The following is a 17,024-nucleotide window of genomic DNA, read 5'->3' as shown; positions in this document are numbered from 1 at the left end:
AAAAAAAGGTAATTTGTTGGGAAGAAAGTGTAGCTCATGGAGGTTTTGTATTATTTTTCTATTCATTGCTTTCTATATTTGAGGCAGAGTTTATAATTGTTATTCAAGAGTTAGTGCAATACAAACTCCTTTATTATCACATTCTAATCCCTGATATTTCAGAAAGTTTTAAAGTAAAAAAAATTAAGGCAAAATATACTTTATCATTTATTTCCAATCCATTAGGATAAAAGCCTACTTTATGCAGCTGTACCCTTTAATTCATTTCTTTTCTTCTAAAATTTAATAACAATAACAATGTTTAAGATAAGGACTATAACAAAAACCCTTTAATTCATTTCTTCTGGAAAAAAGTGCAAAAGACTACACTAAAACTGAGACAAGCATTTAAAGGTAAATCCATTCACTCAGAGTCTAAAAACAAACTGTAAATGGTTCACTTTACCAAAAGAATTAACTTTTGTACAAATAAATATAAAGAATTTTACACTATAAACAAAGACTGCTGTATCCATACTTAAATTAGAATTCTAATATCTTCTTTTCCTACCATTCTTCTTGAGCACAAGGCATATTCGCAAGTCAGAAATCTAGTAACTTCAATGGGCACACTGTCTCAGAGTAAGTTTTTACTCTTAAGAAATATGGAAGGATAGTACTGACTGTTTCCTTTAGCTCCAAGTCCAGTACACATTATTAAGTTTTAATTTAGTTTATAAAAGTTTGCCATATTAACAAGAAGAGTACAGTAGTGCTTAATGGTTTTTTTTTTCTTTTTTCAGAGACAGAGTCTCACTTTATCACCTGTGGTAGGGTGCCCTGGCATCAGAGCTCACAGCAACTTCCAACTCCTGGGCATAGCCGATTCTCTTGCCTCAGCCTCCCAAGTAGCTGAGACTATAGGCACCCTCCACAACGCCTGGCTAACTAGTGCTTAATGTTTATGCAATATCTCTTAGAAAGTAATATAATAGAGTTTAACACAAAATCTAGAATGTCACAATCTAGGTCGATATTAATTCAGAAAACTTCAACAACTTCTATCTTTATTGAAAAAGACCAAACCAATCTCTTATCTCCTACTAAATCACTATTCTATTTTCATGGCCCTTCTGAAAAAAAAAATATAAAACTTAGTCATAGTAAATCACAGAAAATAGTTCTCAAGCACCAGCTGAACTCCAAACTTGATCAGGAAATTAAAGTTACTTGTACACAATAATAGTATTTTTCTGACTCAATGTTTGGAACAATGTAACAACTTTTGTATCTTTTAACATTTGAAATTTTTGTGATCTAAGAACTTTCCCAATAAAATATATAAACCGTGATAATTTCAAAAGAAATATTTTAAAAGTTGAACTGGAACCACAGTATCCTTTAATATGTTTAGCTATTTAACTAATAGCTATTAATTATCACTAATCGCCACCCCCCCCTTTTTTTTTGCATTTTTTTGGCCAGGGCTGGGTTTGAACCCCCCACCTCTGGCATATGGAGCCAGTGCCCAACTCCTTTGAGCCACAGGCACTACCCAATTTTACGGTTTTTTTTTTGGGGGGGGCAGGGCTGGGTTTGAACCCACCACCTCCAGTATATGGGGCCGGCACCCTACTCTTGAGCTACGGGCGCTGCCTCCCCCCCTTTTTTTTTAACTCCATAGCCTTGGGTAGATTTGCTGAGCTGTCATCATAGCTTACAGCCATGGGGGCTCAGAGCAACCGTAAATCTCCTGGGCTCAAGTGATCGTCCTGCCTCAGCCTTCCAAATAGCTGATACTACAGGCGCCTACCAGAACACCTTGCTAGTTTTTCTATTTTTAGTAGAGACAAGGCTCCACTCTTGCTCAGACTGGTCTCCTGAGCTCAAGCAATCCTCCTGCCTCAGCCTCCCAGAGTGCTAGTATTACAGCCTTAATCCCTTTCTAAATGAAAACAAAATGAAGTTTTATAGACTTTATTGAAAATGTTTCAATTTGGGCTTGGCAGCCGTAGCTCAGTGAGTAGGGCACTGGCTACATATACCAAGGCCGGCGGGTTCCAGCCCAGCCTGGGCGTGCTAAAACAACAATGACAACTGGAACCAAAAAATAGCTGGGCATTGTGGCGGGTGCCTGTAGTCCCAGCTACTTGGGAGGCTGAGGCAAGAGAATTGCTTGAGCCCTAGAGTTTGAGGTTGCCGTGAGCTGTGACACCACAGGCACTCTACTGAGGGCAACACAGTGAAACTCTGTCTCAAAAAAATAAAAAGAAAATGTTTTAATTTGGAATTTCCCTTGTTCTTTTCATCATGTATATTTCATCATTACCTTTCATTATCCATATTTTATAATTGAAGTATTAACGTTTGTGACTTTAAAAAGATATTACTGGGTGGTGCCTGTAGGTCAGTGGGTAAGGCGCCAGCCATATACACCAAGGCTGGCAGGTTCATACCTGGCCTGGACTGCTATAAACAATGACAACTGCAAAAAATATATAGGTGGATGTTCGGGCAGGCGCCTGTGGGAGGCTGAGGCAAGAGAATTGCTTGAGCTCAAGAGTTTGAGGTTGGCTTGGCACCTGTGACTCAAATGGCTAAGGCACCAGCCACATACACCTGACCTGGGGGGGTTCGAATCCAGCCCAGGCCCGGCAAACGACGGCTGCAACCAAAAAATAGCAGGGCGTTGTGGTGGGTGCCTGTAGTCCCAGCTACTTGGGAGGCGGAGGCAGAATTACTTGAGTCCAGGAGTTGGAGGTTGCTGTGAGCCGTGATGCTACAGCACTCTACCCAGGGCGACAGCTTGAGGCTGTCTCAAAAAAAAGGGTAAATAAATATATAGACACTACCCATCAGCTACAATATGCATAGTTTTGGCTTAAAAAAATCTTTTTTCCTATTATCTCAACACTTTTTTTTTGTTTGTTTTTCATTTTTATGAGAGAGTCTCACACTGTCCCTGGCTAGAGTACCATGTGCTGCAATGCCGGCTTCTCATTTTTTATTATACAGAGAGTTCTAAAGTCATAATCAGAAGAGATATGATTCAAGTTACAAATCACCGGCTAAAACTGGTGTATGATTGATCCTAAGAAATCATACATCTTCTGTAAAATTTTGAAGAGCAAGAGATTCTTAGCACTCTGGTAGGCTAAGGCAGAAAGAATGCTTGAGGTAAGGAGTTTGAGACTAGCCTGAGCAAGAGTGAGAACCCATCTCTATAAAAAAATGAAAAATTAGCCAGGCTTTGTGGTATGTGCTTGTTGTCCCACTTACTTAGTCTGAGGTAGAAGGATCGCCTGAGCCCAGGGGTTTGAGGTTGTAAACTATGAGGATGCCACTGCACTCTAGCCAGGTAAACAGAGTGAACCCTGCCTCAAACAAAACAAAACAAAACAAAACAAGAAAAGCAAGACTAAAATTAAAAAGCTTTTAACAGGAGGAAGAGTGAAATTAAAAGGATGTATGATGTCTTCATTATAAAATTCCTCTCTATTAGGGGCAGGGTTAAATACATTAAAATAAAATGTATTATTTTAGAAACAAAGAAATCTTTCCTAAGTGAAAAATCTTTGTCATTACTACAAAGTTATTCCTTTCCATTCATGACATTTTACATAGCATCATTTAAGCACCAAAGAAAAATTCTGTAAACAAACTTTTACCCAGTAAACTAAGGGCAAATATACATTTGCCTTTATTACAATATTTAAAAGGCCATGATATGAGTTTCTACTTCCTACAATGACATTTTCATAATAAAAATCCAGGCTTATTTATACAAACATGAAACAGAATTACTGTACATTTTGGGGGGAACAAAACACAGATCAACAGACTGGAACTCTTTAGTTAATAAAGTGAGCACAAGAAACCTATAAAATGTATGCAATGTATAAAAATTCAGTATTTTTTAAAGTTTCACTGAAGGGATTAATACTTATTAAGAATAAAAGATGGTATTTCCACTGGCTTATAGTTATCCTGTAAACAGTAAGAAAGTAATAAGCAATAAATTAGAAATGCCTCAACTCTTCAGTATTTCCCTTCTCTCATACTGCAATCAGTTTTACAACAATATTAGAATAATTCTAGCAGAAAATAAATTCTATCAGAAATAAGTTAACAGTCAACAGCAATTTTTTGACAAATATTAGAAAAAAATACAGGTCACGTGAGGACTGATCTACATGTTATGTGACAGAGTAACTCAAACCTTAAAACCTTCTCTATTCTACCATTACATTGTTGCTATTATATTGCTTTCTAAAGTGTTTGGTAGCAAGGTAATAAAAAAATAAAAAGTGAAAAGAACAGGACAATTATATAATGTCTATAGATTTATGAAGAAAAACCCTCAAAATAATTTTTTCCTGTTACAATTACTTAGGAAAAAATTTCATTTGGCACAATGAATGGATTAAAACAAATAAACAAACAAACAAACATACAAAAAGCAAGAAACTTAATGGAGTTTGGCATTCTAATCACCCATAGTTAAGACAAGAGCACAAAAGAAAATCAGGAAAAAATACTATTAAAAAAAACTCCAGAAGACAAACCACCAAAGCTTCTTGCGTCTTCTACCATTCACTGTCTGTAGAATACTTTCATCTGCAACACAATATACAAATTATTTACATTATGATTATATTGGTAAAGAAGACCAGAATCAGTTTGTGTAGTGCTCAAATTTACAGTAGTCATTGGGATAACCATGACCATCAAGGCAAGAAGGCCTTCAACAACAAAGTATCTTTTATTTAAATTTGTTATCTGGTTCAAGGTTGGTGCACAAATATGTAAGACTCTGAAAAATCCTGTAAACTTAGGCTGAGTTTCTGTAGCTAGTAACTGTTCACTGAAGAATGTGCATTTCTCTCTTGTTAAGTAAAATGTTCTGCAGGCTAACAAAGGTATACCCTTAAACAGTGGTATCTCCAAAGTCCTTGTTCCAACGTATGTATGCTTCTAAGGTTTGAGGGCTCACGCTGCGTTTGATCTTTTTCAAGGATTCAGTGAAGTCAGATAATCGAATATTTCTCATCTGGATTTAAAAAAAAAATACAAAACAAATGATGAACATGTAAAAGATGGTTAATTCCATGAAAGATTAAAGTAACAGCACTACTGTTTATTAATGTTATAATATAGTATATAGATATCCTGAAAGTCATGCCAATCATTTTACTAGATTTTCCATAAACTTGCTATATAAAAAACTTTATAAAGTGCTTTATCAATCAATATACTTTTATTACTTGTGTTTAGTTTCATAGTAACAAGATTTCAAAGCATAACATTTTTGTAATGTAAAAACAAAACCACTCATAAGTTGACAAAATACAGGCTCATAGTCCCACCACTCACATATACAACCACTATTTGAATTATAGTAGAACCTTCACAGTTGACCACCTCCTTACATCGACAAACTCCTTAAGTTGACCTAATTTTCATAGACCAGACATGCGCCACATGTACGTTATCATATCAACATAGGCTCAAGTGGGTTGTCACCTGCCTCAGAGTGCCAAGTGGCTGGAAATACAGACATCTGCCACCGTACCTGGCTAATTTTTCTATAATTTGCAGAGACAAGGTCTTACTCTTGCTAGGCTGAGTTTTATCTTTTTGTTTTTCTGGAGACTGGGTCTCACTTTGTCGCCCTTGGTAGAGTGTGGTGGCGTCATAGCTCACAGCAACCTCAAACTCTTGCGCTTCAGTGATTCTCTTGCCTCAGTCTCCCAAGTAGCTGGGACTACAGGGGCCTGCCACAACACCCAGTTATTTTTAGACATGGGGTCTCGCTCTGGCTCAGGCTATTCTCTAACCTGTGAGCTAAGGCAATCAGCCCGCCTCGGCCTCCCAGAGTGCTAGGATTACAGGCGTGAGCCACCACCCCCTGCCTGAGTTTTACGTATTTTGAAATTTGTTTAATGAATCCTTATGTAGTAATTACTACGTGCCATACTATTTTAAGCTTTATAAATATTAACTCATAAATAAAGAGTAACAGCTAAAGGTCACTTATCAGATTACTAATATCCAAACCACTGAATTAAAAATAAATTTAGGGCGGTGCCTGTGGCTCAAGGAGTAGGGCGCCGGTCCCATATGCCGGAGGTGGCGGGTTCAAACCCAGCCCCGGCCAAAAAAAAAAAAAAAAAGAAAAAAAAAAAAGAAAGAAATTTAAACTGGATAAAAGTATATAGTAGAAACAGAAATGTTAACAATATAACTGAGTATACATAATTAACAGGACAGTCACAAAAGGTATCAGTAATATTTCTTATACTTCACTTAGTTTATTAAGCTTTAATTTTTAGTTCTTTTTTTTTTGAGACAGAGTCTTACTGTGTTGCCACTGGTAGAGTGCTCTGCTGTCATAGCTCACAGCAACTTCTAACTCTTAGGCTCAAGCGATTCTCTTGCCTCATCCTCCCACATAGCTGGGACTACAGGTGCCCGCCACCGGGCCCGGCTATTTTTTTTAGAGATTAGGTCTCGCTCTAGCTCAGGCTTATCTCAAACTTGTGAGCCTAGGAGATCCGTCCACCTCGGCCTCCCAAAGTGCTGGGATTATTGGCATAAGCCACTGAGCCCAGCCTCTGGTATCTAAATTTTTAACAGAAAATAACTTTATGACATTTTAAAGTAGTAGATAAATAAATGGTAAATACAATTATATTTTTAATTGTGGGATTAAAAAGTTAAATGGACTTAGGCAGCGCCTGTGGCCCAGTGGGTAGGGCACTGGCCCCATATACCGAGGGTGGTGGGCTTGAACCAAGCCCTGGCCAAACTGCAATAAAAAAATAGTCAGGCACTGTGGGGGCGCCTGTAGTTCCAGCTACTTGGGAGGCTGAGGCAAGAGAATCTCTTAAGCCCAAGAGTTTGAGGCTGCTGTGAGCTATGACGTCATGGCACTGTACCCAGAGTGACAGCTTTAAAGTATACGAAACTCTGCCTCAAAAAAAAAAAAAAAAAATTAATGGAATCATGTTTATCAGAATGGATTCATGACATATAAAAATGTGTATTTTCATGTTCTTGTTATTGGAATGACCTAACCTCATACTCATAAACAAAGTAGTATGCATTTTTATACCCAGAGTATTATTAATATTACTCTTCATTAAAATGAACCAGAGTTCTTAGAAAGGTGCCAATTCTATGTGCCTGGAATAACCTTTAAATAGACTGTGAATTTAGAGATTGTTTATTGCTTAAATTTGTATGTCAGGGGTAGTTTTAGAGTATCACTACCCCTTGACTACTTCCTTTATTCTCTATGATCTTTCCAAGGGACAACCACAGAGGTCTAAAACATCACACAATGGACCTTTCCTCAACTTTAGGGGACAGAGTACATGATATAAAGTTTATCCACTCTGACTCCAAGGCAGAGGGTGTAAAGAAGAAATAATTCGTGCACAGTGCTTACTTTTTGAGTAGAAAAATACTAAGTTTATGCCATGAATATAAGAACACTTAAAAATAATCTTATAGGCAAGAGGGACTTTGCCTAACAAATGCAATCAGTATAACCTGGTTTCTTGTACTTTCAATGAATCCCCAACAACAACAACAACAAAAATATATATATAAAAGAATAATCTTATAGGATTTTGTCAGTAAATTACACTTAAAACTATTAAAAACTCACAAGACAATTTAGGAACAAACTATATAGTACTTATAAATTTAAAAACAGAAAAATGTAGAACTAAGTGGCTCAGTGAGTAGGGCGCCGGCCCCATATACTGAGGGTGGCGGGTTCAAACCCAGCCCCGGCCAAACTGCATCAAAAAAAAAAAAAAAAAAAAATAGCCTGGCGTTGTGGTGGGCGCCTGTAGTCCCAGCTGCTTGGGAGGCCGAGGCAAGAGAATCGTGTAAGCCCAGGAGTTGGAGGTTGCTATGAGCCGTGTGACGTCATGGCACTCTACCTGAGGGCAGTACAGTGAGACTGTCTCTACAAAAAAAAAAAAAAAAAAAGAACTAAAATTATAAATCACATAAAAGGCACTTGGAGCTAATACTTGAAACATGAATTTTATTTATTTAGTTATTTATTTTTTGGGACAGTCTCACTCTGGTGCCCTCACTAGAGCACCATGGCGTCATAGCTCACAGCAACCTCCAATGAACCTGTTGCCTCAGTTTTTCTTTTTAGTAGAAACAATGTCTTGCTATTGCTCAGGCTGGTCTCCAACTTCTTTTTTTTTTTTTTTTTTGTAGAGACAGAGTCTCACTGTACCGCCCTCGGGTAGAGTGCCGTGCACAGCAACCTCTAACTCTTTGGCTTACGCGGTTCTCTTGCCTCAGCCTCCCAAGCAGCTGGGACTACAGGCGCCCACCACAACGCCCGGCTATTTTTTGGTTGCAGTTTGGCGGGGGCTGGATTTGAACCCGCCACCCTTGGCATATGAGGCCAACTTCTAAGCTCAAGCAATCTGCCTTCCTTGGCCTCCCAGAATGCTAGAATAAACATGAATTTTAAAGGTAATGGTAGCTAAGCGCCAAAATGGGTTATATATGATAGAATTTTCTGTTATATATAAATTCCCCAAGTTTCATTCATATAAAATACATCCTCAGTAAACTAGACTGTAAAATGGGAGGGAGGTTACAAGAAGCCTGGAGACTTTCTGAGTAATGTAGTTGGTTAACTATAGTGTGTAAGATGGCTGATCAGACAACTTCAAGTTTATTTAAAAGTTTAGAGCAGGGTGGCACCTGTGGCTTAGTGAGTAAGGGCCCCAGCCTCACATACTGAGGGTGGCAGGTTTGAACCCGGCCCCAGCCAAACTGCAACAAAAAAATAGTTTGGCGTTGTGGCAGATGCCTATAGTCCCAGCTACTCAGGAGGTTGAGGCAGGAGAATAGCCTAAGCCCAAGAGGGGTTGTTCTTGTTGCTGTGAGCTGTGACGTCACAGCACTTTACCGAGGGTGACGAAGTGAAACTCTGTCTCTAAACAACAACAACAAAGTTTAGAGCAATGGTTCTCAACCTTCCTAATGCCGTGGCCCTTTAATATAGATCCCGTTGAGAAATGCTGGTTTAGAGAATAAAAGGCTACCTAGCCAACTGTGGTGGCTCATGCCTATAATCTCAGCACTACGGGAGGCCAATTCAGGAGGATCACTTGAGGCCAGGAGTTTGAGACCAGCCTGGGCAACACAACGAGACCCTGTTTCTAAATAGTAACAATAATAATAAATTTAGAATTAAAAAGAAAAAGAAAAAGAAAAGACTACTAAAATGTACATGATACTTATTCTCTATGTTAACAGTTCACTGTCTCCTCAATAGCTGTTGAAAGTTGTACAATAAAAAGTCTCTGACAGATTAGCCGGGCATTGTGGCGAGTGCCTGTAGTCCCAGCTGCTCGGGAGGCTGAGGCAGGAGAATCGCTTAAGCCCAGGAGTTGGAGGTTGCTGTGAGCCGTGTGAGGCCACGGCACTCTACCAAGGGCCATAAAGTGAGACTCTGTTTCTACAAAAAAGAAAAAAAAAAAAAAGTCTCTGACAGATAAGATACAGATATACAGTTGTCTCTTGGTATTTCTATGGGATTGGTTTCAGGATTCTCATGGATACTAAAATTCATAGATGCTGAAAGTCCCATACATAAAATGGTATAGTATTTGCATATAACCTATGCATATTCTCCCATATACTTTAAATCATGTGATTATTTATCATGTCTAATACAATGTAAATGCTATGTAAATAAACAGTTGTTATACTATATTTTTTAGAGAATAATGACAAAGAAAAACATCTGTAAATGTTTAGTATAGACCCTTTTTTCTTTCCTGAGTATTTTCAATTCACAATTGGTTGAATTCAAAAATGCAAAACTCACACACAGGGAGGGCTGAATGTAATTCAGGTGTGATTCCAAAAGTTGTTCGCATAGTTACGACCATTCTGTATATTCAATTTTATATTCTGTATGAAAAAAAATTTTTTTAAAAGTATTTCAGGCCGGGCACAAGGGCTCACAAGTTCGAGACCAGCCTGAACCAGAGCGAGAGCTCATCTCTAAGAATAGCTGGGCATTGTGGTGGAGGCCTGTTGTCCCAACTACCTGGGAGGTTGAGGCAATAGAATTGCTTGAGCCCAAGAATTTGAGATTGTCGTGAGCTATGATGGCACAGCACTCTACCGAGGATGACAAAGTAACACTCTGTCTCAAAAAAAAAAAAAAAGTTTCAGCATCTTCATAAGGGGACCTGATTAAGAAAATGTAATAAATCACATTACAGTAGTAGCTATACAGCTTTTATGAAGAAACGAGATTGAAAAACTAAAAAGTAAAAAAAAATAAAAATAACATAAAAAGGTTAAATTATAATGATAAATTATTTTCATAATGTATAAAATCTGGCTGGGGGCAGTGGCTCATGCTTGTCATCCTAATAGTATGGGAGGCACAGCAGAAGAACTGCTTAAGGTCAGGAGTCAAAGATCAGCCCAGGCAAGAGTAAGACCCTGTCTCTACAAAAAAATGGAAAAAATTAGCTGGGCGTGGTGGTGACAGCTACTCAGGAGGCTGAGGCAGGAAGATTGCTTGAGCCCTGGAGTTTGAGGTGGCAATGAGCTATGTTGATGCCGCTGCATTCTAGACAGGGTGATAGAGCAAGTCTGTATGGAAAAAAAAAATCCTCACATAATATACGATAGAAAATTACTTAGTTACTATCATTATGTATTTTTTTGTTCACAAGCAAGGAAAAATAAAGGAAACTAATTTCACAAGCTTCTATATTTTGAAAAGAAGCAAAGTTAATTTGTTCTAGTTTCTAATCAACTAAACTAGAAAAATCTATGCAAGATACAGAGTGTCCATAAAATTTGTGTACAATTTATTATGATAAACCATGTTATACTGCACACGAACTTTATGTCCACCCTGTATAAGTCCTACAATATAGAGGATCAAAGTAAAAGGTAATTGTAAAATTGTTACCTCACTGGCAGACATGTTTTTCACTTGTTCTGGTTTCAGTTCTGTAAAATATAAGTTTAAACTGCTGAGGGGCAAAACAATGTATAACGATCTAAAAGTATCTTGTTTAATACAAATCATTACGTTAAAAGAAAGATACACACTTTAATATTGAGAGCACATCCAATTTATAAATGCTTAGAATGCATGGGTCAGGACAAAAGTCTTGAGACAGACTGTGTTATGGTCCGTTATTTCACTTTCAAGAAATAATGCTGACAGCATCCTTTTTGATTCATTTGTGCAAATTATCGGTGTTGCTATGAAGGCTTCAGTTGTTTCCGTTCTCACAGATTTTTATGTTATCTCAAAACTTTGGTAATGACCCATGTAATATTCTGTCTTAGGAGGAACTGAGAATAATTCAATTTCTTACATATTGCCCAAGAATAATAGTTTACAACTTGAAATTGAAAGTGAACTTCAAAAAATGCAAAAATTTGTCTGCTTAACTGCTAAAATATTCTAAAAAATATAAATGAGGCCGGGTGTAATGGCTCATGCCTGTAATTCTAGCACTTGGGAGGCCGAGGCAGGAGGATTACCTGAGCTCACAGGTTGGAGACCAGCCTAAGCCAGAGCAAGACTTTGTCTCTAAAAATAGCTGGGCATTGTGGCGGGCGCCTATAGTCTCAGCTACTTGGGAGGCTGAGGCAAAAGAATTGCTTGAGCCCAAGAATCTGAGGTTGTTGTGAGCTGTGATGCCACAGCTCTCTACCCACAGTGACTCTATCTCAAAAAAAGGTAAAACTTAAAAAATATAAACAATTAATACATTATCTACTGTTTCTGCATCCACTATCTAGACAAGATTTCATGTTTAGTGGAGCAAGAAAGTCTGTTTACCTAAAGTATCAAAATATGTATATTCTCAAGATTATATTTATTATTTTGCAAAGTAGCAGTTCTCAATCAATATCCTATTTCATTATGGGAGATGTGTTGACAGTTTTTTAGAAATAAGGCAAAAATTTTTGTATATTGTAGGCTTTTAACACAAATTATAGCAGAAACTATGATAACATTTCTCATACAATTGCATGTACTTGAGTTAAAGGGTGGAACTATAAGCAGTGCTTTGGAAGTTGTGTGTTTGCTGTTCTGTTCTATCATCACAGCCAATCATAATCCAAGTATACACCTGAGGGCATCATTGCCTATGCTGATGAACATTTTCCTTGTATTATTCTGTAATTGTTACTTTAAAAAGTTTTCTTTTCATTTGACTTTTCTGCTGCTTACCAACTATAAGGAAGTGAAAGCTGTTGTCTAGAACAGGGGCCATGGTGCACTGACTCATGGATTGTTCCTGTATGACCTGTAAGCTAAGAGTGGTTTTAGATCTAAGATGGTTGTTTAAAAAAAAAAAAAAAGGTAATGATGATGACTATGCAACATAGACCATATGTGGTATACAAAGCCTGAAATATTTACTATTTTGTCCTTTACCAAAAAATTTGCTCCCCTCTACTCTAGAAATAACTTTATAACATGTTTTCCACTAATACAGCTTTACTGTTTTCACACTGATCATAAAAAATGATCTCTCAGACTTTTTAAATTTCAAAAGTAGTAGTGTAATAATTAGCACTAAATGTTTCAAACTCTTGTACACACCCACCTCGGATAGGACCCAGTGCTGCATCTTTTGCCAAAGCTGTTAGATCACTTCCTGAGTATCCATCAGTCATTCTGAAAAGGGGAAGGAAGAAATAGCAAATTATTTTCATCTCTGTTGATTTAAAATGTCCACAAAGTAAGAGTAAAAACTAGTTTGCCTTTGTCAGAAAGCAAATGGTTACATGGTTTAAGGGTACAGAAAGGCTCATCTGCTGAAAACAAACAAAAAACAGTATATGGCTGGCTCCTTATATTATAGCCTCAAATTTTAATCATTAGAACCATTCTTTTAGATTAAGGCATACTATCTCCAGAGGCTCCAACTGTAAACATGTCACCTGGAAAGGTAACATCTACAAGTCACTGGTGGCCAAGGGACACATAAACGCAATTACTTCCATATAAGTTAGTTTTTATTTTGGCAAAAAGCACTCTTGTGATGGAACAAGGGCCACTCAAAAGAGCTATCTTTAAATGTGGGACAGACAAGATGAAGGAAGGGTCTGAAGTACAAGACACTGGCAAAAAGAGGCACACCTGAACAGGATGCCACAGTGGAGAGTCCTGGGCAGCCAAGAGATTACCAAAGGGAACTAGGAACTAGGGAAGGAAGGCAAAGGGAAAGAGGAGAGGAAAATAGGGAAAAAACACTTACTTATGATGTACTATGTTAAACAACTACACAGATCAAACATTATTAGAATTCTTTATTGAAATGACAATGAAGGACTTCCATAGTTCCAATTATCTCATAGTCATCTGGAAACTCAGTGTTCTTACTAAGGTTATTTGCTACTCACAAACTTGTTGATTTTTTTTTTTTTTTTTTAAGAGACAGAGTCTCATTTTATTGCCCTTGGTAGAGTGCTGTGACATCACAGCTCACAGCAACCTCCAACTCCTGGGCTTAGGCAATTTCTTCCCTCAGACTCCCATGTAGCTGGGACTACAGGTGCCTGCCACAACGCCCAACTATTTTTTGTTGCAGTTTGGCTGGAGCTGGGTACATATACTCTCGATATATGGGGCTGGCGCCCAACCCACTGAGCCACAGGCACTGCCCGACTTGTTGAATATTTTAAATTACTTCATCACATTTTGGGGGACTAAAATTCACAACTGCATCACCCATATTCAGTTTTACTTAAGTACACTATGAACAAAACAGTTTAAGATATAGAAGTAAAAAAAAATTCTATGTAAAAATATCTGTATTAGTGCGGGCAGACATGAGATGTTTTAAAATATCAAATTACTAAACTGAGAAGTGTTAATAAAGTTATAAAAATTAGATATTAGATATTTAGGTCATGTCTTGTAGAGGTCATAAATATTGAAATTTAGAAAACATATAGAAATAAGAAGTAAGAAAAAAGATAAAGGAATCAGAGGATGAGATGAGAAGTTTCAGATAAATAAATTTCTCATTTTATATTTAAGTATACTTTAAATAACACAGAAAAAATAATTATTTACCCTCCCCCCAAAAAGCTGCATGATAAATCAAACCAAATCACTCACCTAGCAAGTTGTGCTAGTTCTTTTTGGGTCAGTGGGCTTCCTTGTTTACATAATAGATTTTTAAGTAAAAGTAGTCTTGTCTGAAAAAAAAAATTAAGGAATTATCAGTGTAGTCTAATTTGACATCAGAATTAATAAATTCTTAATATATTGAGAATTAAGTTAATATCCAGGAATCAAGATCAAATTCTGAATGTTACTTTGAAGGGTCATGCATGTCTATTAAATGGAGTTAAAATTACCTCTTTATTGAGAGTTCCCGAGAGAATTAAAGAATAGAAATAAAGCAATAGGGCGGCGCCTGTAGTCCCAGCTACTTGGATGGCTAAGGCAAGAGAATTGCCTAAACCCAGGAGTTGGAGGTTGCTATAAGCTATGATGCCACAGCACTCTACCGAGGGTGATAAAGTGAGACTCTGTCTCTAAAAAAAAGAAAGAAAGCACTAAGGAAATAGCTCTTATTATTATTTTCTTTCTTTCTTTTTTTTTTTTTTGGAGAAAGAGTCTCAAGCTGTTGCCCTGAGTAGAGTGTTGTGGCATCATAGCTCATAGCAACCTCCAACTCCTGGGCACAAGCAATCCTCTTGCCTCAGTTTTTCTATTATTTTTTTTGAGACAGAGTCTCAAGTTGTCACCCTGGATAGAGTGCCATGGTGTCACAGCTCACAACAACCTCAAACTCTTGGGCTTAAGCAATTCTCTTGCCTCAGCTGTCCAAGTTGAGTAGCTGGGTCTACAGGTGCCTGCCACAACGCCCATCTATTTTTTTGTTGCAGTTGTTGTTGTTTAGCAGGCCTGGGCCAGGTTCAAACCCACCAGCCTGGGTGTATGTGGCTGGCATCCTACCCAATGAGCTAGGAGCACCGCCAGTTTTTCTATTTTTAGTAGAGATAGGGTCTTGCTTGCTTTTGCTCAGGCTCGTCTCAAACTTGTGAGCTCAAGCCATCCACCCATCTCGGCCTCCCAGAGTGGTAGGATTACAGGCGTGAGCCACCTCAACCCTTATCATCTTTAATAACAACAGGAGCTGGCCGGGTGCAGTGGCTGACACACAACCTGTCTCTCTCTATATATATGTGCCACTGGGGCACTCTACCAGAGCAAAACTTGAGATTCTGTCTCAAAAAACAAAACAAAATAAAACTAAAAACAGGGCAGTGCCTGTGGCTCAAGGAGTAGGCCGCTGGCCCCATATACCAGGGGTGACGGGTTCAAACCCGGACCAGGCCAAAAGTGCAAAAAAAAAAAAAATAATAATAATAATAATAAAAAGGTGCCTCTACAATAAATAGGTGTGCTTAAAAAAAAAAAAAAAAAGGATGATAAGATTACTATTAAGGGTCTTAGAGTCTCACTATGTCACCCTCGGTAGAGTGCCATGGCATTACAGCAACCTCAAATTCTTGGGCTTAAGGGATTCTCTTACTGCAGCCACCCAAGTAGCTGAGACTGCAGGTACCCACCACCATGCCTATTTTTTTGTTGCAGTGTCACTGTTTTTCAAACCACTAGCCCTGGTGTTATGTGGCCGGTGCCCTAACCACTGAACAACAGGCACCAAGGCACACGACTTTTAACTTTTTTTTTTAAGACAGAGTCTCGGGGCAGTGCCTGTGGCTCAATCGGTAAGGAGCCAGCCTCATATACCAAGGGTGGCGGGTTCAAACCCAGCCTCGGCCAACCTGCAACAAAAAATAGCCGGGCGTTGTGGCGGGCACCTGTAGTCCCAGCTACTCGGGAGGTTGAGGCAAGAGAATCACTTAAGCCCAGGAGTTGGAGGTTCTGTGAGCTGTGTGATGCCATGGCACTCCACCGAGGGCCAGAAAGTGAGACTCTGTCTCTACAAAAAAAAAAAAGACAGAGTCTCAAGCTGTCACCCTGAGTAGAATGCCTGGTGTCACAGCTCACAGCAACCTCAAACTCTTGGGCTAAAGTGATTCTCTTGCCTCAGCCTCCCAAGTAGCTAGGACTACAGGTCCCCACCACAATGCCCAGCTATTTTTGTTGTTGTAGTTGTCGTTGTTTAGCTGACCCAGGCTGGGTTTGAACCCACCAGCTTTGGTGTATGTGGCAGGCACCCTACCCACTGAACTATGGGCCCCAAGCTACTCCACTGTTTTTTGTTTTTTGTTTTTTTTTGTAGAGACAGAGTCTCACTGTACCTCCCTTGGTAGAGTGCCGTGGTGTCACACGGCTCACAGCAACCTCTAACTCTTGGGCTTACGCGATTCTCTTGCCTCAGCCTCCCAAGCAACTAGGACTATAGGTGCCTGCCACAATGCCCGGCTATTTTTTTGTTGCAGTTTGGCCGGGGCTGGGTTTGAACCCACCACCCTCGGCATATGGGGCCGGTGCCCTTCTCACTGAGCCACAGGCGCTGGCCACTTCACTGTTTTTTTAAGAGACTCTTCCTCTATCACCCTGCCTGGAGTACAATGGCATTATTGTAACTCTCTGCAACCTCAACTCCTGGGCTTAGGTGATCCTCCCACCTTCGCCTCCCAGAGTGCTTGGAATACAGGGATGAGCTCATGTACCTAGCCAAGAACCACAGTTTCTTTGTTTTTTTTTTTTTTTTGAGACAAAGTCTCACCCTTGGTAGAGTACCATAGCATCATAGCTCACAGCAGCCTCAAACTCTTGGGCTCAAATGATCCTCTTGCTTCAGTCCCCCTTGTAGCTGGGACTACAGGCACCCACCACAATGCCCAGCTTATTTTTCTATTTTTAGTACAGATGGGGTCTCACTCCTGCTCAGGCTAGTCTCACACTCCCGAGCTCAGGCGATCCCCATACCTTGGCCACATCTCCCTACCCCACCCCCGCCACAGTGCTAGGATTATAGGTATGAGCCACTGCACCGGGCCAGGGTCACAGTTAAAAA

General features: G+C 39.0%; 1 protein-coding gene across 6 annotated transcripts in view; it reads right to left on the bottom strand.

Annotated features, from left to right (window-relative positions):
* Positions 1 to 3,507: 3,507 nt before the first annotated feature.
* Positions 3,508 to 17,024, bottom strand: part of SPAST (spastin) — a 59,207-nt gene continuing 45,690 nt past the window's right edge. For 5 of the 6 annotated variants that reach the window (XM_053588035.1, XM_053588038.1, XM_053588039.1 and 2 more), the window contains 4 exons: positions 14,141 to 14,220; positions 12,621 to 12,691; positions 10,961 to 11,001; positions 3,508 to 5,029 (listed from right to left, as the gene is read on the bottom strand). In XM_053588035.1, the coding sequence (XP_053444010.1) occupies positions 4,907 to 5,029; positions 10,961 to 11,001; positions 12,621 to 12,691; positions 14,141 to 14,220 (315 nt within the window). In that variant the 3' untranslated portion in view covers positions 3,508 to 4,906. The remainder of the gene's footprint in view (positions 5,030 to 10,960; positions 11,002 to 12,620; positions 12,692 to 14,140; positions 14,221 to 17,024) is intronic. The other variant, XM_053588036.1, reaches the window with a different exon arrangement.

Source organism: Nycticebus coucang, chromosome 4, assembly GCF_027406575.1.
Source record: "Nycticebus coucang isolate mNycCou1 chromosome 4, mNycCou1.pri, whole genome shotgun sequence".
Classification (NCBI taxonomy): domain Eukaryota; kingdom Metazoa; phylum Chordata; class Mammalia; order Primates; family Lorisidae; genus Nycticebus; species Nycticebus coucang.
This window is presented reverse-complemented; position numbering and strand designations above follow the sequence as displayed.